Source organism: Rhopalosiphum padi, chromosome 3 (genome assembly GCF_020882245.1).
Source record: "Rhopalosiphum padi isolate XX-2018 chromosome 3, ASM2088224v1, whole genome shotgun sequence".
NCBI classification, from domain to species: Eukaryota; Metazoa; Arthropoda; class Insecta; order Hemiptera; family Aphididae; genus Rhopalosiphum; species Rhopalosiphum padi.
In genome coordinates this window covers 81,158,190-81,183,905 of record NC_083599.1, presented here as the reverse complement: position 1 = coordinate 81,183,905, position 25,716 = coordinate 81,158,190, and the positions used below count along the sequence as shown (strand labels likewise).

Sequence of the window (25,716 nt, the reverse complement as noted above, 5' to 3'; positions counted from 1 at the left end):
GATCTACCTCACGGATAGATATTCCGGGGTTGAATATGGACCCTTCAGCAGGATTGGCCTCTGAAAGTTTGACGTGGGTGGCGTCGTGTAACTTCGTAGACGGAGGTAGAACCGGAGGCGCAGTTTTTGGATCTGGACGCCTAGGGGCTTGGTTCTGACCTTTGTCTGGAGTAGCTTTGCTCTTCCAGATGTTCCGGGCGCGGGGATTCTTCTGTTTGTGGGGAGGGCCCTGATACGCGCGGATTTGAGCATGTTCTTGTACTTGTAGATGCTTTGCTACGTTGTCAGACATAGTTAAAAATTGTCTGATGAATTTAAAAATTTTAAATAGAGTATAAAATTAATAAATTGTAGTGGGGGGTTGATGATAATAAAATCAAAAGTTGGGGTAGATAGTTGGTAGTTTATTATAAATATATATATATATAATATATATAATATAATAATTTTATAAATACAAAATACAAAATAATACATATCACAAAAATTAGAAAAAATAATACAAATTTAATAACGACCAAAAGTTCAAAAATATGAGGACATATTTTTTTATAAGTTACGGGACTGTTGTAATGTTGTATATATAACGAAATATACGAGGCGGGAGTCAACAAAATATACCGATTCGACAAAAATTAATTATTAAATTGTCAACGGCGATGACGGAAACGGAGCGATCGGGCAGTCGTGGTGTGTTACGGCTAACAACTGTTTTATTAATTATTTAATATCTTTAAATTATTTCGTTGTATTATTATATGCTTATTTTATTTCAATTAATATAACTTTGTTTTTTTTTCTCATATCGAGGTACGCACCCAAGCGTTTGTGGCGAGGAAACACTTTAGTAGAAAATAGCAAGACACTATAATACCTTATTTCTCTTCCAGTACTCGTTATCGTGGTCAGTTGAGAAATAGTACGATTTTGTCCAGGTTAAAGAGATCTCACTCTCAAACATCCAGTACTCGTTATCGTGGTCAGTTGTTTGAGAGTAAAGCAACCTTAGAGTTGTAACGTATAAACCCTGCGAGGTATTATTAAATAGTCCTTTGCGCAGTACTCGTTATCGTGGTCACCAAAGGATTGTTAAGTAAGCGCTCACCGCAGGTGTCGATACTACTTGTTTGACGGTTTGGGAATCGGATACCGAGATACCTATTTTATACGTAAACCATCGCGTGACGTATACGACAAAGTTTTGATAAAAAAAAAAAAAAATGTTTACAAAAAAGTCACATTAAGTTTTTATGAGGGTTTGAAGTTCATATTATGACAACATTGGATATTTATTCGGTTTCTCATGTAGCGATTTTCTTATTTTGTTGCAATTCTAAAACGAATAACTAAAATAAACAAGACATTTTCACTGAATGTTTATATTAGGATTTTCTATACATGAAAACAATTTCAAAAAAATTTGATTTGTTTTGAGTTGTGTACTGATATACTCAGTTACCAACTTTTTAGGTTATTTTCTATAAATGTCAATAAAATTTTCGAAATTAATTTTTTTATGTTTTTTAAAACAATAAATTCACAGCCCTGATTATAACATTTTTTATACTTATTTTATGTTGTGTAGTAATAGGTGACTATGTTTTTAAACAAAATAGTAAACATATTTGTAGAGTAGGCCAGGGAAGCAAATGTGCTGAGGCAGCTAAATTGTAAACTAGATATAAGGCAAAAAGTAGAGTAAGAGAAGGAGTCGTGGTATGTCAATACTGCGATACGTTTGATTGTTAATTTTGTGTTTGTTTGAAGAAAAAGTGTTTCCGATCCGAAAATTATATGTTTTGTTTGAGTAGCCACACAATTCTGCGTATGCTTTAAATCTGATCTGTAACCGGTTAATTTATGGTCTTTTGGTTACTCAAGTGTCGATAGAGGTATATCACTGAAAGGTGCATATACGACAGTTGGTATTATATTTTTAAAATTAAAATAAGTAAATACAACAATATTTATTAATCAAAACTATTTAAAATGTTGCTTTTATTTATTTAGGAGATTAAATTATCGTACAAAAATTGTTTCATGTCACTTATAAGTTACAACGTAAAATACGCAACACTTATACTAAAAAATCTATCTAATCGTAATGAAATTATTATTTTACATGTATTTTAAAAAGTAATTGGGTTAGAAATATGTTCTGGTGTATAATAATTTGTATGCTTAATTTATTGGTTAATATTTTTAATCAAACAGGAGCTTTAATTAAAAAATAGGTTTGCGATTTGCGAGCTGGTAGCGAGCCAGCACACCGTATAGAATTCACGGGCGACAATTTACGTAACGGCCTGTAAAGACGTTTGACGCGAAACGTTCAGAACGACCGTCCGTGAAATAATAATGTACCTCTCCCCCGATTACAACACGCGGACCCCGTCGCGTACACGATGGGCGTGGTTACGGCCTACCGCGACGGCGGCGATATGGAATTCAACGCCATCTCTTGAGCGTTGTATACGTTATAGTTTTGATGTGGCCTCCTCTTAATGCCTATCTTTATAACATGATATCGCACCCTTGGTACAAGACCGCCACAACTCAACATTTCGATGTTTTGAGTTAAGGCTATAGTTCGATAGCTATTATTTTTCCCTACAAAATGATATACTGCCACAAGTCGTAGCACAAACAACGCATCCGTAATATATTTGTGTCAGTATTAAGTAAAATAATACCGCCATATTTTGACTTGTTGCCTTATTACATAGTTGTATGTTTATTTTATTAGGTAACATAAAAAATCAAAACTGCCTCATTTTGATTTAAGGCGTTTCAACTTAATTATTCCCAAATAGATTTCTACCCGCGAAAAAATAAAAACTGCCATATTTCGGTTTGTGGCAGTAATACATTAACCATATCTTGTTTTATTAGCCACAATCTTAAAAATGGCGGTATTGATTAAAGTCATATGACAATTAATGGATAATGTGGCGATTATAAAATATATATATATATGGCGATAATGATAATAATCCGATATTATTATTGACGAAAAGAATTAAAAAACGTGGTTTTAGATAATAATCTATTTTTATCATAGTATTATTATAAATACCACAGAATACTATTAAAATGTGATTAAACTTGGGTTTGAAAACAATGGTATAAAAACTGTATTGATGAAATAAAATGATAACCAATTTTATTGCTTTTAGTAGATCGCCGAATATTGTACAATTGTACATTTATATTTAAACGTATTTATTTTATTTTATTTAAAAGTATTATGCGTATTGAAATTCTGTGTACTGTGGTAATATTGTGTATATTGTCAAATTACCTATAGAATATAGCTAAATATTTTTATTATTAAATATAATTGTCAATATAGTTATTTAATATTGGTTGCGAAACGTTGGATATATATTATCAATAAGTTGTTCGCCATATATTTTATGTGCAATTCGCTGAAAATGTTTCCAAAAAATAATTGTCAATATGGTTATTAAATATTAGTTGTGATATGTTGGAAATATATTGTCAAAAAGTTATTTACACTATATTTCATATAGATAATTGGTTGAAAACGTTTTTAAAAAATAATTGTGAATATTTTTGGTAATTTGTATATGTATAATATTTATATTTATTATATACCTATATAATATGTGAAAATGAAAATTTTTGTAACACATTATTCTCCTGACACTACTCATCCGATTATCTTGATTTTTTTATTTGTTAAATGAAAGAGTACATCATCGTGGACCAGGTCTTAGACTTAACTTCAATTCTGTGAGTTAATTGAGTAATTATTTCTTTATAAATGTTTATTTTTTAATATCATATTACGGCGCAGCGCGGAAAATTAATACAGACGTTGAGACGATGAAACTGCGATGAAATTTTGGAAAGTTGTACAAAAACCGAGAATCACCAATAAAACGCCGTATATGTATTAATATAATTGATCGTTTTTTCACCAGTGAAGAGTCTATAGCGTTATACTAAAGCTGTATCAAAAATTCAAAAACCACCAGATAGCTCATTATTATTGTATCTAATCCACCGTAGGTTGGATTAAGTAAAAACAACAAACTTGATATAACTATGAGTTAGAAATTATAAAGCAAAACAAAGCATTTTACAAAATTCACATTTTAAAGTGGTGTGCTTGCACACATGTTTTGAGATTCAAGATGGTCAACAAATATGCTTAAGTTTTGAAAACACCATATTTCACCGAATAAATTTATAATAATACAAATTCAACTAAGTTTAGATCATAATATTATTATTATTATATAGAGTTGGCATTTTCAACAAGCAACGAAGTGCACAGGGTAAGTATATATATATATATAATAATAAAAATATACATATTATATAAATATGTTGATATTTTATAGATCAATGTGGTTATTGTACTGATTAAATACTGTACAAAATGTAGCAGACAGCAGTCTAAATAAGAATAAATATATATATATATAATACCATTGATTATAAATACTACTATTACTACTAGTATATTTATGTATAATATATGTACACATATTATTGTAATATATATTATATACACAATTAAACACATATCTAATTAATGCTTAATATGTATCTTATTATTAGTTATAACTTATAACTATACAATTATGTCACTATATATTATATTGCTTATCATGTATTACCTAATGTATTCATGTTACTATACGTAGTGGAGGGTTGAAATATTATAATAAATATTTTTATAACATTCAATATTTAATACTCATGTACCTACGGGCTACGATGTGTATATAATATAAAAATATATATCATATAATGATATAAATATGTGTGTTGTGTGTAGGTACCTACGATATATATTATTTCAAATAATAATGATCGAATATTATTTCAATTTGATGAGACAAGAGAGACGACATAATAATATGAAGTATTGCAGTAAAAAAATAAAGCGTAGGTAATCAATATAATAAAATAATAGTACCTACTAAACATAATATCATTATTAAATATTGAATATTTATAATAGGTAGTTAATACTTATATAAATACAAAAATAACCAAAATAGTAGTGTGTCGACGAGAGTACGAGACGTATTTTTAACCCAAAAGTCACTGGCACTGCAGTTTACAAAGTTTGGCAATTCAGTTATCATTGTACATAATGTACCTTACATATTTGTACATATATATTATATAATAAACACATACATAGTATATACTTTAGCCTATTATAGGCTAAGTAATAATGTAATATAGGTATAGATATTATAGTTATTAATTTATAATATATATTAATATGACTACATTAACATTATGCATGCTTAATTATTTATTTGATATATTTTTTTTCTTAGTGTAAAGAATGTATATACTTATTAACATAGACACATAGTATATATTATTATGAATTTTATAAATAAAAATGTATACTAATAAATAAATACATTTTTTTAACACCTTATTGTACAATGTATAATATGTTTATACTATATTAGTCACAACTAGAAGTATTATAGCCATAAGCGTGCGCAGGTCTTCATGGCAGGGGAGGCAATACCTTAGCTAAGAAGATCCAGACTCCAAACCCCTCCCCCTCCCCAGCTAAGACATTGATGTGAAACAACGATAATTTAAATAAATCCTCACACAAAATCAAGTATATGGTTCTATTAAACCACGGTATTGTTCTATAAGGTGAAGAGTTAGGTTAAACATAAAATTACTAAAATAATTTTCTATAAGTCATTTCTAATAATAATAATATATTTAATAATCAAAAAGACATAATAAAAAAACTAAGAATATATAATAAAATTTTTTTATTAAAGTTCCATACGCCGTTTAGCGGTAGGATCTAATGTTCTAAAAATATCTATTACTTCTTCATAATCAACATTATATGCTTGTTCCTGTTCAATAAACATGTTTAAAAGTCCATCTAATCTTTCCTGACCCATGGTACTTCGTAACTTGGTTTTAACCATATTCAGTTTTGAAAAAGTCCTTTCACAATTACAACTTGTTACTGGTATTGTAACAAATAACTTCAATACTTTTAAGATACTAGGGAAAATATTGTGTCTATCACAAGAAGATAACCATTTGATCCACTCATCACATTTATTTTTCAATTCATTTTGAGGAACACTGTCGTAATTTTGCAAGAGTCGTATTTCTGTTTGTAAAGTTTCTGTATTCAGATTAAACGATGAAGCTAATGTACATATATCTTCATCATTCGTTTGTAAAATTATCAAATTAGCTATACTTTTAATCATAATAATTGTTTCTTGATTAAAACGAATAGATATTCCATTAATCATTTGATCCAAAGCTGTATTATATACAGTTAGTTTCATTTCTTCTTCTTTAGTTTTAAAAAAATACTGGCTGGTATGAGAAGTATCTACTTTTGATGAAATTTTTCTTTTTTTTGCAGCTGGAATTTGAACATCGATATCAGTGCATAATTTAACAGTATTTTTATAAATATTTTGAAACTCGTATTCCTCATTTCTCATTATTTTCAGTGATTCTTTCAACGAATTTACTACTTCCACTGCTGTCAACAAATTTATGTTAGAAGTTTGTAGAAATGTGCTTACTTTTAACACTGCACTAAGAATTGGATGGAACATTTCTAGAGCAAATATTTTACTCAAACTTTTTTAGTTGAAACATAATACCTAAGCCTTTAACTCTAACTTCAGATTGTTTTGTAGAATCTATAATATCTATAATATCACAGAAGAAACAGGTAACCATAGTTGAAACGAAGCTGTCTAATATAATCACAATATGATGTCAAACACGTTATCAAATATTAAATTGCTTTATTTTATATACATTTTGAATGGGTATTTTATTTTGTTCGGATCACGGTTATTGATAAAGATTGCTAACGTATGTGATTATAAATAATTATGGATTTTAAAATTATTTAATATTCACTATTTTCAATTAGCATAGATATACTAATATTGACCATTTTATCATATTATTATTTAAATATTATAAAAAATTGGTAGGTATTAATGTATAATATAAAATCTTGATGAAGCGGAAAATCTCGCAGGGGAGGCAGCTGCCTCCCCTGCCTCCCCCATGCGTACGCTTATGATTATAGCCTATAGGTATGGTGACCAGACGTACTCTTTTTCATAGGACAATACTCTTTTTTGACGTGTGTCCTAGTGTCCTTTACAATGGTGTTAAGTACTCGATATTGTACTCTCTTTTTTAAAATTATTATGGGCTAATATACGTGTTAATTAATGTGTTTTTACTGTTTTTTGTAATTTGATTATATTAATTTATATTTAATGGTTCGACCTAAAGCATTCTTATTGGTTGGTAACACGATTTAAGATATACTAAATCATATATATTTAAGTTTTACACTTGGTATTCTTATCTTTAAAAAATAATTTATACTTTAGTTTAAGTTTACTTAAATTCTTCAATATCAAAGTATTTTCATCATAAAGACACACACTAAATGAGTTGACGTTAAAATTTCAAATAATTGGTTATTATAATTTATAATAATAATAAAATAAAATATAGAGTAATCAGATGAAAAAAAAAAAATTTTCAATTTTTATAGAAGAAGATAACCTATGGAAATATGGGTAAAACGGGTAGAATAGTATACGCATTGGGCAATTACGACAAAGAAAGAGCTAAGTTTTAAAATAAACTTTTTTTAAATTTTTATTTCTGGTCACCATACAATAGCCGACCGGTCGAGACGCGTATGCAATATGCATTATGCAACTACATCACCACTCCTCGTCTTTCATCACGATCCACCACCCTTCCCACCGCATACCATGCACGTCACATGACCGAATGAGACGTTTTATTTCTATTTTTGTGTACTATTATAATAGGCATCATGGTTTTTCCAATCTTTTACGATTTGATAGCCGCCGCCGTTAATATTATATGTTATGTTTATTATAACAGACTATCTCACTTCCGCCCATAACTAAACTTATTTGTAACAGCCATTCTCCCATCAACCAAATATTTAATGCATCGAATCGAATCATTCGATCGTTAATCGTTATTCGTTACGAATCTTTGTCTTATTATCGATATCGTAATATTATTCATTTTCATTTACTAGTGTAGTAGTGTCTACTGTCTAATACATGCTATTTATTTCATAGTAGGTATTTTATTATAAATTTATAACCTAGCCAACTATATTTTGTTACGGTAACACGAGTCAAATTGGAATAAATACAGGTAATAGAAAAACATTTTGTATTATTAAAAACAGTGGAACAATTAATGTAGTTTAGCGTCCATGCGAATTTTTCAATTTTTTTTCCCTGAAACCTATATATTTTAGCGAGTTAAGAACGATATTGCAAAAACAAATTAGCGCAAATCATCAGTTTTTGAGTTATAGCCTTACGAAGTTTACAATTTTTGGTGTTTTTATGCATGCGCACAACGCTCCATTTTACCGCGCTCATACCGAATTTTTCAATTTTTTTTTTTTTTGAAACCTAGGTAAATAATTGTTTTAAAAATGATCGGAAATCAATAGTTAAGTTATTTCCTTACAAAATTAGTAATAATCGGTGTTTATGCATTCGTACAACACTATATTATCGCGCTTTTGGAACTTTTGTTTTACTGAACACATGTAGTTAAGCATACTGAAAACGATGATAGTCGGAATTTGGTGACTAAACTTATTTAAAAGTATAGCTAATTGAAATTTATGATATTTTCACATACACCTGGCATGGTCACACGCTCAGATAATTAAAACTATGGGCGGGTCAGTGGCGAAACTTGATAATAAGGGGCCTATGTGAAATTTTCAGACCGGGGCCCTTACCGAACAATAAAAATGAAAAACAGTCATACCTTATTATAACTTTTAAAAAATATTGTTTTCTCATATGTAGTAATACAAAAATTCTATAGATAGATAGTTTTTTTGTCTTATTATCGTCAGACACACAGGTAATATTTTCACAAGTCATGACTTACACACTAGCTACACAGTACACACACCAACATAATTATGTATAATTATAAAAAAGTTTCAAATTTTCAATTATAGTTTATATACTCTAACTCTTTATCCGCATTTCGGACCTATACTGTATTACAATACACTGAACTGTTTTCTCACATAGGTACTTGTAGGTAATTTGAATTATTCTCTAATTCAAAAGAGTAAAGACATAATTATTTATTATATTAAAACAAATATTATAATATGTGTATATTACAGATTATAGTAAAGGAATATCGTACATGAGTTTTTTAATCTAGAGGCCCCTCAAGACCGGGGGCCCCCGTGAATTGCACACCCAACACTCCCGATAATTGCGCCACTGGGGTGGGTCTCGGAATTAAAACAAAAATATTAAAAGCACATATGTATATAGTATATACACCTGGCGACCTGGCGTGATCATTAGCTCGCCATTGCACCATCGTTCTAAACTCGTTAAAATTATTAATATTATTGATATAATTTAATACAAACAATTACATAATAGGTTCCAAAAAAAAAATTGAAAAATTTGATTGGGCGCTTTATCAAATTTATATTATATTTATTGCTTATGTTTATAAGACCAGTGTCGTAATGGGGGGCTACTTGCCCCCCTGACAATTTTTTGAGAGATAAAGGTATATATTTTAACCGGTGAGAGGGGTGTTAGGGTTTTGATAATAATAAATATATTACATTCATTATACATTGCCCCCCTAGATTTTTTCCCAGTTACGCCACTGTTTAAGACTATATTTTAATAATTTTTTAATTATTTGTGTACTTCTTATCTTTCTCTTTTTTATGTGTTCTTACCTATATACTATATTAATATATTAAATTCCAATTATATATTACATTTATTTTATATCATATTTATTCATTTATATTTAATACTATACTTAGATGTCTAACCTACCTTAAGTATCATTACTATTGTTATACTATTATAATATTATCATGTTAATATTGTTATAAATGATTGTTTCTGTAAATATCTGTAGATGTAGATCACCTTCATAGGCTAGGAATGTCTTATCATTATAAATTAAAAATATATTTTTTTTTTTTAAACTGCCTATGGCATCTTTATTTAAACGACCGAAAGTCTTTATAAATACAATACATAAAGGGTAGTATACGATAATATTATGAGTAAGTGACAATGATTACTTATATATTATGCGTTAACATGTTTGGGGTTGTACCTCCGGTGAGATAGTCCCTTACCTTAGCCTACGTTACTTAAACTAGGTCATATGGCTTTAAGCGTTTGAGTCGCCTGATGTCTTGCGAGTTGTCAAGAAGTTGTTTTGCACTTGCATTGGGATGCAGCTCGAGTTTTTTCGCATGTTTGTTGGCAAACTTTTTGATTTCATCTTGGATGGATGATATATTCAAGTCTCGATGGATGATTTCATTCCTGTCGTACCGGTATGCTGCAACAATGGTACGAAGGGCGATATTCTGACAGCGTTGGATGACTTCGATGTTGGATTTGCTGGCACAACCCCACAGTTGTATGCCATAAGTCCATATCGGTTTGATAATAGCTATATATAAAAGCCGTTTGCTCGTCAGGTCTAGTGTGGAACGTCTTCCAACTAACCAGTATAGTTTGCGCATTTTTTCTTGAATTTGAAGTTTTTTTTGACGGACGTGATGCTTCCAGTTAAGGCGAGAATCAAGGTGCATACCCAGATATTTCACTGAGTCTTTTTGTGGAATTGACGTATCATCCAGCAAAATTCGGAGATTTTCAGTTTTACGTAGTGTATAATTAACGTGCATTGACTTATCTTTATTAATCTTGATTTTCCATTTCCTTGTCCAATTAGAGATGTGATTGATTGAGGCCTGTACGTTTTCGGTCGCAGTCTGTTGATTACTGCTTGTTGCTAAAATTGCAGTGTCGTCAGCAAACATAGCTGTCATTGAGTTACCATTGGTTGGGATGTCAGCTGTGTAGAGTAGATAAAGGATTGGTCCCAGTACACTACCTTGTGGAACTCCTGCTAGTGTGTTTTTCCAACTTGTGATCGCTTCTTCGTGTACAACTCTAAATTGTCTTTCGGTCAAATAAGATTCTAAGAGTGCACACCATGTGTGTGGTAGTTGCTCTCGTAGTTTTATAAGTAGTCCTTTGTGCCAAACCTTATCAAAGGCTTGGGCTACATCTAGAAACACTCCGCAGCAGTATTTTTTTTCCTCAAAAGCCTTGCTTATTACATTGGTGACTCGATGAACTTGTTCAATAGTAGAATGTTTGTTCCTAAATCCAAACTGATGGTCTGGTATAAGGTGTCTTGCTTCTATAAGAGGTTTTAAGCGTTTAAGAAGTAGTTTTTCAAAGAGCTTTGACATGCTTGGGAGAAGCGATATTGGTCTGTACGAGGTAGCTTGTTCTGGTGGCTTACCTGGTTTTAGTAGCATGATCACTTGCGCCTTTTTCCATTGCATAGGGAAACTTTCGAGTCGTAAGATTGCGTTGTAAATATGTATCAAAAGGATAATCGTCTTCTTTGGTAACTCTTTAAGTATGCGTGGGCTGATCTCATCGAAACCAGGTGCCTTTTTTGGGTTGATGTTGTTATCGATTTCATGGGCGACTTCTAGAGGTGTGAAAAACCGTATTTTTTCTCTTATTTCGTTGAGTGGTAGGCATTGTATTACATCGAGTTCGGATGCGATATCATTTGGTTGAAATACATTCTCAAGGTATTGGGCGTATACTTCAGCTTTGTCTTGCTCACTGCGTGCCCAAGTACCATCTATTTTTCGAATAGGTGGCACGTGGGTATGAGGTCTTTTAATGCGTCTTGTGGCTTTCCATAATGAGTAATCGGTATCATCCGTTGCAGATAGGCCACTCAAGTACGATTTAAATGTTTCGTTTTTCATTTCGTTAATTTTGTCACGTAATATTTTACTAATACGGTTCCAATTAGTTTTATCCTCTGGATGTCGAGTTCTATGCCAGGTTCTTCTCGCCTTACGCTTTTGTTGAACTAGTTCTCTAATTTCAAGCGGGTAGGTGATCTCTCGGTTATTTCCTCCTGGAATTATTGGTGTTGCCACTTTTATTGCTTCCGTGATATCCTTAGTTAGTTTTTGTACTACCACTTCAATGTCTGATGGTGTTTTTAACTTCACTGAAAGCGTGGTGGTTTCTTCGAGGGTAGTCCTAAAGAGGTCCCAATCTGTTCTTTTGTTTGTGAGAAAGATTTTCCGTTCTTTCATAATGACATTTGAACTTAGTGAAAGTAACACAGGAATATGGTCGGACGATAATTCTATTAGTCCCTCAACTTCAACGTAGTTAGGTGAAATATTTTTAACCACGAAAAAATCTAGTAGGTCAGGTATCTTATTCGGGTCGGTTGGCCAGTAAGTTGGTTTTCTGGTGGAGATAGTTCCAGCGTTGATAGTATTAATTGTCTTGAACAGGGCACGTCCTTTCTGAGTGATTAGTCTTGATCCCCAGTGAGTGTGTTTTGCATTGTAGTCTCCACCAACAATGAATCTATTTCCTAGCTTGCGGAAGAAGTCAGTGAATTTAGTTTCATCTGCACCTCCCTGTGGTGGGCAGTAGATAGCCGTAACCGTAAGGTCATTGTTTCCATCATTGACCCTAACGGTTGTGGCTTGCAAATATAATTGCGAGTGTTCTTCTAACTCGAAATGTTTAATGGATTCTTTTATAAATATCGCTGTACCTCCACGAGTTTTACCACTAGGATGGAGAGTGGTATAGATATTATAATTTCTGATTTTTAGAACAGTCCAAGGTGTAAAATGTATTTCTGATACTAGAGCAATATCAATGTTTTCATTGTGCAAGAAGTCATCGAGTTCTTGTTTGCGCTGAACAAGCCCATTGGCGTTCCATGCTATGATTCGCAATATGCGATTCATTACTTTTTCTTTTGACTTTTGTTGTTAGACTTAGATTGATTACTTTCTAATCTATCCAGTCTAGATGTGACTTTTTCTAGCGATTTTGTTATATTAGTAAGTGCAGATAAAATATCTAATAACGAGGGGTCGTTTACGTTGGACTGTTGTTGCTGATTGGACGTTTGAGGCGTTGTATTAATATTAGGAGAGCTTGTCATCTGTGCATAAGAGATGGCCGCTGTGACAGTTTTTGTTGGTTTTTGTTGAATGCGTTGTACTGCAGTGATCTTTTTTGGGTGTACTCTTTCTTCTGCTTTTTTGTAGGCAGAGCAGCCCTTCCAGTTTGCTGTGTGGGCTTCACCACAATTAGCACATTTAGCTTTTGATTTTTTTGACTTTTGGCAGTCTTCTGTTCTATGATCTTCACTACATTTTACACACACTGGTTTTTTGCGGCAGTAATTTTGTGTATGGCCAAAAGACTGACAGTTTTTACACCGTGGCACATCTTTTTTCTTCCTTGGTGGTTCTATTTTGATTTTATGATAACATAGACTATCTAACTTGTAAATATCTTTATTATTTCCTTGTGGAACTAGGTCTACGAAAAATAAAAGCAATCTTATACGCTTGGTTTCACTGTTTTTATCATTGGGATTGAGTTTTTTTTTAATTTGAATGTTTGAGACATCACAAGCAGGAAACCCTTTGTCGAATAGGTCTCTTTTGATTTCACATATGTCAGTTTCTGGGTGCAATCCACGTATTACGACCCGGAATTTTTTTTCAGCTTTCAATTGAAATCTATGAAACTCGATTTTGTTGATTTCAAGAGCTTTTAGTGTTCGTCTAAACTGCTGTTCGTCCTCTGTAGAGATTTTTATGTCACCGTTAGCGAAAGTTTTTAGTTGCTGTTCGTGGCCGGTGACTTCTTCGCGAGTTAAAATAGTAACTAAGTTTTGTATATCGTTAACACCACATGCTGTGATTGGTGGTGGTTTGTATATTTTTGGTACTGATTGAATGACATCATTATCTGTTAATTGGGTGTGTTTTGTCTGCGCGTTTGAACTAATCACTGAGCTGTGGCCAACTCCATTATGTACGTTTTTACTTATAGCAGTGGTAGTATTAGTATTATTGGTAATAGTATTACTCACTTGGATGTCTAGTAGTTGGCTCTGTAATTGTGCATTACTCGCTTGTAATTCCATTACAAGTTTATGCAATGTTTCATTTTCATTTTGCATACGTACCAGTATTGCTTGGTCGACGGAAATTAATGTTGTCGCCGTAGTAGTGTTGTTCGTCGAATCCATTGCTGAACGACGGTCTGAGCCGCCACGATAAGATATCGAATAACGCAGCGATGTATAATAACATGTAATAATTAAGATAAGCGGAACGACCCGCGATAGCGCACAATAACGACGACACGAAGCACACGCGTGTGTTCGCGACGACTGTCGGCACAAGACTATTAAAAATATATATATACTATATATTAATTATTATTAAACATATACTTATTATTGTTCATCTCTTGATCATAAAGTATGACATTACTTGAAAATAATTAGCATATAAAACATTATACTTGACTATTCATACCACCTACCAGTAACAAAATTTATATTTATTAAATTACAAATTAAAATATTTACCTAGGGTATATATTAATTATATATATATGTTACGGTAAATGATGTTACATTGGAAATTAACGTTATTCGCCGGTTATTTACGTTATTTACCTACGAATGTGGGAATTATCGTTATTTTCTAGTGAATAACGTTAATAACCGTATGATTTGGGAAATGTTAATTTTATTTTAAAATAATGTCCAACGAGCAATGATAAAGTGATCGCTAAACTAATTGTGGTACTAATTGGGTAAATCAATAACTCTTTATCGGCCACAGATAAGGTGGACACTGGGCCTATACAGTATACAATTACTATACATATTATATGACATCGGTATAGCCGTGGAGATTACATTTGAAAATATCATACGTAACGAAAATTTATATAGATTATTACTTTAGTATGTGTACAACTGTCGTCGTATTTACCACTTATTTAAAATGGCTATCGATATTCAAACTGTTCGCACAACTTTCAACGAAAAACTGAAAAATATTCTCACGAGCAAACGAGATGATAATAACTCATTTTTGTCTACTAAAGACTATAATGATGTTATTGAACAAGTTAAAAAATCAAAAATGTGTTTAAAAACTGTCGGTGAAGCTAAAACAATGAAGGACTATCGTGTAGTACGTAAGTACGATATTTTAAAAATAAATGGAAAAGAACGTCTTATTAGACCAGTAGACGAAAAAAATGTTGTATTGTATTACGTTAAGATTGACGAACTGTTTGATATTCTTCACGAAACACATTCTGCCATCGGCCACGGAGGACGAAATCGTATGATGACAGAACTGAAAAATAAATATTGCAATATAACAAACGAAACAGTTATGGTTTATTTAAAATTATGTGTTCAATGTCAGAAAAAAGCAGTGCACCCAAGAAGAGGATTAGTATCTAAACCAATTTTAGAGTCAACTTTCAACTCACGGGCACAAGTTGACCTTATAGACATGCAATCTCAACATTATAATGACTATCGTTTCATAATGAATTACCAGGATCATTTGACTAAGTACGTAATATTGAAACCCTTAAAATCAAAACGCGCTGAAGAAATCGCTTATAATCTTATCGATATTTATACGTTATTTGGGGCACCTGCAATATTGCAATCCGATAACGGGAGAGAATTCGTTAATTCGGTGATTAATGAACTTCATATAATGTGGAATGAAGTCAAAATCGTTCACGGAAAGCCAAGACATAGTCAAAGTCAGGGGTCAGTTGAACGAGCCAATAGAGACGTCCAAGAAATGCTAGCTGCTTGGATGGGTGATAATAATAGTTCCGATTGGCCATCGGCATTAAGATTTATTCAGTTTAAAAAAAATAGAGCTTTTCATTCAGGTACTATTAACATTTAACTTATTTTTATTAATAGTTAATTAGAAGAAAATCTATTAGACATGTACAATGTGATAAAATTAGCAGGTGATAGACAGTTGACACTGAGGGAAGCAGCTAGTAATAGTTCGGTTGCGGGCCCTCAAGGGTACCAGCGTTGCCATTGCAAGACTGGTTGTAATAATAAACGTTGTGCCTGCCGTGGGGCTGAAAAATTATGTAATAGTAAATGTCATGGGAGTACAAATTGTAAAAACAAATAAAAAATAATAAAGCATTTTTTCTATTTTTAAAAATACCTATTTTGTAGTAGGTATTTGAGATTCACGTGCATATCTGGTCTATAACAACAATTACCTGTGTATTTGGTCATTAATGTGATTATCCGGTTTATAACGATAATTACCTGTGTATTTGGTAAATAACGTTAATAACCGGTGAATTACGTTAATTTCCATTTAACATCATTTACCGTAACATATATAGTATAATATATTATAATAACAATATTGTTATTCTCGTATATGTTTTTAAATGTTTACATAGAATGAAGGCAGCTAGCAGTTATCGAACAAAGCGGAGAAAAATACAACAAGAGATAGAAATATTAGGAAATTTGCTTGATGTAAATTTGTCAAATGGTTTGGAACCTGAATTTAATATTTCTCCAATTCAAGAAACTACCCAAGAAACTATTACTTTCAATGAAAGTCAAATTAATAATTCTGATTCCAATAGTTTGTATTTCTCAACAAAAAAAACCCTCAGAAGATGCGAAAGACGATGCATTGTGTAATAAGGTCTTGTCTTCAAATACTTCAATAAATTATATTATTCTTAATGATGTGAATGCAGTTTTATATGATAATAAAGATGAAATCAAAAAATCTTTTGCTGAGTGGGCTGTTGATTGTAACGTTCTTCAAAGTACAGTAAACAGGCTTTTAAGTGTCTTAAAATATAAAGCACAGCTTACATATCTACCAAAAGATTGTCGAACATTATTAAAATCAAAATCTACAAAGGTTTTAAATATAAGAGAAGTAAAACCAGGAATATACTACCACTTTGGTATAAAAGAAGGTATTAAAAGATATTCATCGATTTTGAATACTAATGAACAAATAAAGATTGCTATTGAAATAGATGGGCTCCCAATATCAAAGAGTAGTTCAGGTCAGTTATGGCCAATTTTGGGAAATATTATTCCTTATCGAAAATATGTTTTTCCAGTAGGAATGTATTATGGAAATGAAAAATCACAAGACAGTAACGATTTCCTTTCAGACTTAATTAAAGAATTCATAGATTTATCAATTAATGGGATTAATATTAACAATGAAATCAAAAAAGTAAAAATTGAACTCATGTGCTGTGACGCTCCAGCAAAATCTTTTGTACTACGTGTAAAAGGTCATTCTGGTTTTTTTTCTTGTACACAGCGTGTACAAGAAGGTGAGTACATAAACAACCGTGTTTGTTTTCCTTACAACAAAAATGGAAGTATGAAAAGATTACATCAAGACTATGTTCAAATTAAGTATGAAGAGCATCACATATCATCTACCATATCATGTGTTGCATTAATACCAGATGTTGATATTATACTTTTATTTCCTCTTGACTATATGCATTTAGTTAGTTTAGGGGTCACAAAAAATTAATAAGTCTTTGGTTAAATACAGGGCCAACCAATGTTCGTTTACCAAGCTGGAAAATAAAAAACATAACATCTTCACTTAATAAGATAACAAAATGTATTACAAATGATTTTGCACGAAAGCCAAGAGCAATTGAAGAATTTAAGCGATTTAAGGCAACAGAATTTCGTCAATTTCTTCTATATACTGGTCCTGTAGTATTAAAAAATATTCTCCCTGATGACTGCTATCAACATTTCATGGTATTTAGTGTATCTTTAAGAATTCTTTTGAGTTCTAAACAAAGTTCTAAATGTTTAAATTATGCCCAAAAACTTTTGGAGTATTTTGTAGAGCGATTTCAACAAATATATCACTTATAATATGTCACTTTATATCCCATAATATTCATGGTTTACTTCACTTAGTTGATGACTATCATTTGCATGGACCACTCGATAATTGTAGTGCCTTCACCTTTGAAAACTATATGAAGGAATTAAAAGGAATGCTTAGGAAGCATGAAACACCATTGCAACAAATTGTTAGACGATACGAAGAGCGTTGTAATACTGAAAATATTGAAGTTATTGAACCCTTGCAATTCACATTTAGAGTTAAGGAACCAGATTGTTTTTCCTTTCAAATAGTGAAGATATTGTTCATATCACTAAAATTAGTTCAAAAACTGACACCATAGTTGGTCAGAAATTTGAAAATAAAATTGATTTTTTTTTAGAGCCTATACGTTCTTCAAAACTTAATATATATAAAATTAAAAATCTAAGTGAAAATAATAACTTGTGGAAAATATCGGATATAAAAACTAATATGGTTGTTTTCGAGATAGAAAATGAACTTATAGCTATACATTATTAAGATAATTTTTTTTTTGTTCAACTAAAAACAAGTATGTAAAAAATGTTCATTTTAAATTTGACAAAATATTTTTATCATAATACTTTTTATACTCAATCAAATAAACTATAAATTAATTAAAAGCTTAATTTTTAGATTTTAAGATATTATAATATGTGTATTTAAAAAAATGTTATATACTTAAATAATAGTATATAATTATGTATGTATAGAAAATAGTACAAGCTATTAGCTATCAGTTATTAACTTTAATTAGCTATAGCCTGCAGTATACAGTCGAACTGTTATAGATTCAACTGTAACTTACAGAAAACTGTTTTATAAAAACATTATTTTAAATCACAAATGGTAAATAATAGAACATTTTTTATGTTTTTATACTTTAAGTGTAAATTAATTAGTTGATAATATTTTCGAAATTAATTTTAAAATGTTTGTTTTAGTGAAATGTGGATTGTCGTTTGCTTTGAGGATAACACAGTAGCAGCTGTACCTCAATTTTGGTATGAAAGAGGAACGTGTGCATGGCCTAAAAAATCACCAAAAAAATTTATAGAGCGACGCATTAAGCCAAATGAATTAGATTTTATTTACTTAAAATCAAAAATAATTAAAAATAACATAAGTATGAAATTAATTATTTAATTGAAATTGTTTATTTAATAAACTATATGTTTATGATTTGAATTTATCTTTAGGCAGTCTTATTTATGTACGGTCATTTGCTAAAGATAATTCTGAGGTTTCTTCAAATGAAAATTATGTGTTTGAAGAAAATCAAAAAAATCGAAACAAGAGTATTAAACGGTCATATGCTGGTTCATCTAAGGAATTCATTGTTCCTAAACTTCCAACAGTTTCTTCTGAAGGTAACTATAATAGTTATTTAATAATGTATAGGTTTACTTCAATAATGAACATATATAACACATAATGTCCCTATATATATCTAATTTAATTATAGAATTTTTTGTATGTACTACTGATGTAATAACTATATTGATATTATGTATCATTAAAAATAGGTATTACTATTATTGTAATTATTATATTTATTCTTGTATTCAATATAACGTCACTTTTTGACAATCCGTCTCATCAAAGTACATCATCATTATTCCAAAATGATGAACTATTCACCAATAATAGTCCGACAAACTCTATTGAATCTAACACTAATAAAAAAAAAATTCAAGATCAAATTTAGAAATTGATGAAGTACTGGAGTGTGTTAGTGATAAAAAATTAAAAGTTACTCAGGATACACCAAGTTTTGAAACGCCTAGACGCCTAACTTATGGCACGCCAACTAATAGTCACTATGAAAATGAAAATGAAAATGATCAAGGTATTTATATTATATATGTTTTTGTTACAGTAAAACTAACTACAAAATCTAATACTACCAAAATTATTAATGCATATGCTTTTTGTTTATACTTATAAATGTTTATTTAATTTTCAGCTTTTAAGAAAATTATAACCAGAAGTTTGACTTGTATAAAGTATGAAATCGAGGGAGTTCAAAAACAATTAGATTCTATGGCGTCTTTACTAGAAAAAATGTATGATAAAATTGCAAATCCATCTATATTATCTTCATTAAACAATATTAATAATGTAATGAGTGATATAGAAATAATCACAATTGACGACGACCAATCTTTAGATATTATGGAAGAACGATTGACTAACGACAAACCATTCAGAACTCAAATGGTAAATAATAATTAATTTTTTTAATTTAATTGACATTTATTAGTTCCAGCAATATTTATTTTAATTTAAATATTGAAGGTACTAGCATTAACACGTCTTATGGGAGATAACATATCAGAAACTGTGCGTAGAATTATGCAAAAGATTTTCTCAGACAAATTTCTTTCCAATTATTCGTTCATTGGGTTTAAAGGAAAATCTAAATTATCCAATTTACAAAGCTGTACTATAATATTTGGTAAATACTTTAAAAAAATTTCTAAGACTATTATTTACTTAAATTAAATATTATTATTTTTATTGTTTGTTATTATTTAGAAGCAGTTCATAAAATGAAAAAAATTCATGATATCCCCTTCAAAGATATTGAAAAACCTATTAAATTGTGGATGGCTCAAGCATCAGAACGTATTAAAAAAAAAAAAATGAAAAGAATTCAAAGGACATAATATGTGTATTATAAATATATAATTAATATCATATATGTCTTACAAATTAACAAATTATTTTACATTAAAGTAAAATAAATTTTTTATTTTTATTATTAAACTATATATGATATTATATTTAGCTAGGAAAGCCATAAATATTTTCAACTTTTGTATAAATTTTTAAAAAGTTTTATTATTAACTGATTAGGTTAGTTATAGCTAAAAGAAACTCATATTTATATTTTTAATAATATATACAACTTCTATGATTATGATACAGCTAGAAAAGCCATGTATAATATTTGTATATTATTATATATTTTTTATTTTAAAAATGCTGAAGTAAACAGCCTTATTAAACTATTATTAATTATAATAGTTACATGGTATATTATATTATGTTTGTAAATTATATGTTCTTATTTTATATTTATTGACACTGTTTGTAATTGGATTTTAATAAATATTATTTCAAAACTATTAGACAGATTTTTTAATTCTCATTCCTGTTTACTAAAAAAATATAAAGCAAATTGTAAGGATCATTTATAAATAAATAAAATATAATATTATATATAACATCTTCACAATATTGGAATTGGTTGTTTTTACAATATAGAAGGATAATATTATCAAAATTACCTTCTTATAATATTACTACAACATTAATCTGAATATTTTTACAATCACCATCAATAACATAATAAAAACATTTAAAAACAATATTATGAAAATTATTAACATGTAATGTTCTTGCAACAATCAAAAACAATATTCTCACAAGAAACACATAAATATTTTCTATATATTTTAAAAGATTATTGTGGAAATATTTGATCCTCTGCCAAATAGTGATCTAATAATATTGTGACAATAATCAAAAATATTCTAGCAACTTTCTACGAATATACATAAAATGTTTAAATTTAAGCATGAATATTGTTTAAATATTGTTAAAATATAATTTTGCTGTGTGAGATATATCATTAGGAACTTTTAAACCTTCACTTTTCATTATTTTAAGGAGAGAATTACAACAATTATGAGAAACGTTATATTGAACGACCCAAGACCTTAGTTTATCAGAAATATTAATAGATTCAGAAGTTTGATCTTCAACAATTGAATGTACAAGAGAATTATTTAATAATGTTGAAGAACCTTGAACAATTGATGAATCACTTACTAATAAAATGTTGGCTGGTGTTGTCTTTGTTGTTGTTGTTGTTGTTACGGTCGTTTTTGTTATTGTTATTGTACTATTTGTACTAATAACTGTACATTTTTGTGATGAATTGGATATGGCCTACAAACAAATTGTTATTAGTTAACAAAACATTAAGACTCAAGATTGAATATAATGCTACTTACTTCTATTTGAGCTTTAATTCGTCTCTTAACAAGTTGACCGCCGAGCCATTTTTATTATAATGGTTCTTAGGGCCGTGAGTACCATAATCGGTATTCAACAATACTTATAACTACGCCAAGGTAAATATAACAGATTTATCATGTGGGCCTTGGGTATTTTTCAGAGAAATCTAATAATATTTTTATCGTAATCATTTATTATTATACTACTGATTATAAATAAAAAAAAATAAATAAAAATCGGAGTGAGTACTATTTTAGGTATTCAATGCCTATTATATCATAAATACCTACTCCCGATTCCGTTATGTCCACTTGTATGTGCGTATATCAACTTAAAATAAACTATAATATGAAGTTTTCCCTGTAAACTGATAAATACCACTATTATCACAATATTGTCGGGACAACAGCAGTGAAGGCTTTATTATCATCGCCATCCTAGTGTGATTTTGATCAATTTATTTTGTCTTGTTGTTTGTAATAAAACTCGTACATAAAATACGAAATAAAATATGAATCGTGATCAAATTATGGCTGCTCTAAGTTCTGATGAAGATGTGTCTGATAATTCGTTTGTTGACGATTCAGATGCAGATCCTGATTTCAATTTAAATCTTTCGGTAAGATATTTTAGAAATTATATACCCCATAAATTATTGTTGTATAGTAGGTAGGTGTTATGAATTGTTTTTATTGTATGCGTAGGATAGTGATCAGGAGTATGTTGATGTTTCTGATTCGAGTGACGATGATACCTCTAGTGTGCCTAATATTCAAACACCAACTCAAACTGAACCAAATTGGGGTCCTGTGAGTGAAAATGTTAGCTGTCCAGTTTTCAATGAACAAAATGAAACGTTTGGAATAAATCCAGATTTATTTGATACTTTAATTGATGGAACGCCATTTGATTTTTTTTCCTTGTTCGTGGATAACGAAATTTTAAGTACATTAGTTAATGAAACGAATAGATACGGAAATAATTTGTGTTCACTTCCTTTACGTCCTAAATCTAGAATGAAAAAATGGACAGAAGTTAATATTGATGAAATGAAAACATTTTTAGGTATAGTTATGTGGATGGGGTTAACTCCGCAACCGAGTTTGGCATCATATTGGAGTAAAAGTTATTTATATCGTTCTGAAATTCCAAAATACATGACCAGAAATCGCTTTGAAATTATTTTAAGAACATTTCACTGTTCAAATAATGCAGAATGCCCTCCAGGTGATAGACTTTTCAAAATTCGTATTTTGGTAGATTTATTGGTGATAAAATTTAAAATGTGGAACGTACCTTCAGAAAATATGTGTATTGATGAATCTGTAATCCTTTCGTTGGACGATTATCATTTCGTCAATTTATAAAAAATAAACGACATTGATATGGGATAAAAGTATTTAAATTGTGTATTAATGATGGCTATACAATCGGCTTTAAAATTTATGCGGGCCAAGAGTCAGTACCTGGTGAAGGTGTTTCCACTAAAATAGTAATGGAGTTGGCCGAGGATTATTTAGATAAAGGGAGAACAATGTATACTGATAACTGGTACACGTCAGTAACTCTTGCTAATCAACTTCTTAAACGTTCAACGAATTTGGTGGGAACATTACGTTCAAATAGAAAATTTAATCCAGTATCGGTTGTAAAAGCAAAATCAAAAAAAGGAGAAATCATATCAAGTCAAAGTAAAAATAATATAGTTGTTCTTAAATGGAAAGATAAGCGGGACGTATTAATGCTATCAACCAAACATAAAAATAATACGGTAGTAGTGAATAATAAACGAGGAAAGCAAGTTGTAAAACCTCAAATGGTGATTGATTATAACAAAGCAAAAGGGTATGTTGATATTTGTGATTTAAGAAGCTCATATCATTCACCACTTCGGAGGTCATTGAAATGGTATCGAAAAGTCGCGTTTGAAATCTTATTGAATACATGTTTATTAAATGCGATGTCTTTGTATACTGCTTTAACTTCAAAAAAAATTAGTGTAACTCAATTTCGTGAAAGTATAATTCATAGTTTGATTAAAAAAATCGAAGTTCAACCAAGTGAAGAGAAACATATTCTTATCAATGCGCAACGAGGAAAATGTTTTATCTGTTACAAAGAAATGGCTGAACAAGGTGGAAGACAACATGCTCAAAAGATTACACGTAGAGTTCAGACTAAATGTATCCAGTGTTTAAAATATTTTTGTCTAGAATGTTTTTTTAAGACCCATTCATGTAAATTATTGTAAAATCCAATTAAATTTAAATTAAACTTTGCTATTAACATCATTTTATAGAGTTTTTTCTGTACTTTTCATTTCAATGGCTAAATTGAGTACCAAATACGGTCTTCAATAATTTAACACATGTTAAAAGTGAGTACCATTTTTGGCATTCAAAGCCTGAGAAATAAGTTGAGTGAATACCAGGATTGGTACTCAAAGCGTGAATGACAAATAACCTAAAAATAGTATGGCGTAGAAAACAAAACTAATGAGTACCAATAATGGTCTTCATGGCAGTCAACTTGTTAAATTGACGATTAGAGATATATCCAATATTTTTAATTCTCTTACATTGTTTTTGAGATTCTAATAACAAGAAAAAAATAACTATAGTACAAAAATTAATTAAACAAAAATACTAAATTAAAAAATAATAGTAATACTTAAAATATTATATATATAAACCTATTTTAAAAATTAATAAACTAATAATTTATATCCCCTCACAAAAAAATATTACTTTTCTCTGTCGAATCTTGTTTTTGCAGTTCTAAACCATGATTGGACATCATTTTCAAAGTTAGATTCTGAATATTGCTGGTGATCATTTTTAATAACACCTTAAACAAACATATTTATTAATTTTAAAACCAAATTAATATAGTTTATATAAATCAAATATATCACACACATTTCATCACTGCAATTATTTGTAAATTTTGAATTTTAAATTTGGACATATTTTTTTCAAATGCTCTACCAGTCCATGAACAATTTATCGCAAATTTGTTACTAAATAGTTTATTTAGAATTCTTCGAATATGGCTTTTGGCGTCCACACCACCAACCGAGTGAAGAAAATGTTTCTATCAAACAAAAATTGTCTTTAATAAATTCAAAATTGTACATAAAAATTCATTGTTTTAGTGTATAAATAACATACACATTTTTCTTTGATATTATTGTCTGCTTTCACAAGCTAAAACACTTTCTTCTGTATGAAAAGGAAATTGGTTTAAAAATTCTGTGTCATTAGAATTATTTGAAAATTTTAAGCCTGGTACCATCTGGTGCTTAATATTGGCAAATTCATTTTTTAAGCTATTCATTTGATTCCACAATCGTTCACTCATCATGCGATTGGCAAGTAATTCAGAGTGAATTTTTAATAAAATAGTTTGAATTCCTTCTAATATAAGAACAACTATATTAATTATAAATTTAAATAATAAAATGGTTTTATACTAATAAAATAAGTTGATTGCAAAATGGTCACCATAAGTATACTGTATACCTATTACCTATACATTAATTTGGTAAACTATCTCTATAAATGTATAAATAAATATAGATATAGTAATATTGTGATGAATATATATTTGGTAATATTTATATAGATTATAGATATTAAATTATGTGGTACCTCAGTTAATGTATTAAAAACTAATTTATCTTACCATCAGATGTACTTGGAACGGTTCAGCCGAATGATTTTAAGTAAGCACAAAATTTGCTAAATTTGAAAAATTTAGTTCTTCATAACTATCTT

General features: G+C 29.8%; 1 protein-coding gene across 1 annotated transcript; it reads left to right on the top strand.

Moving 5' to 3' along the window:
* The first annotated feature begins 20,233 nt into the window (after positions 1-20,233).
* LOC132924128 (uncharacterized) lies at positions 20,234-24,937 on the top strand. The gene is made up of 3 exons (XM_060988242.1): positions 20,234-20,372; positions 20,453-20,579; positions 24,928-24,937. Exons 1-3 carry the CDS (start codon positions 20,234-20,236, stop codon positions 24,935-24,937), a joined length of 276 nt encoding a protein of 91 aa, XP_060844225.1.
* Positions 24,938-25,716: the final 779 nt, after the last annotated feature.

Excerpts from the sequence above, each read along its gene's own strand:
- LOC132924128 (XM_060988242.1), top strand. The coding sequence starts at position 20,234 with ATGGGAGATAACATATCAGAAACTGTGCGTAGAATTATGCAAAAGATT. Across the intron at positions 20,373-20,452 it reads AAGCTGTACTATAATATTTG|AAGCAGTTCATAAAATGAAA; the intron begins GTAAATACTTTA and ends GTTATTATTTAG.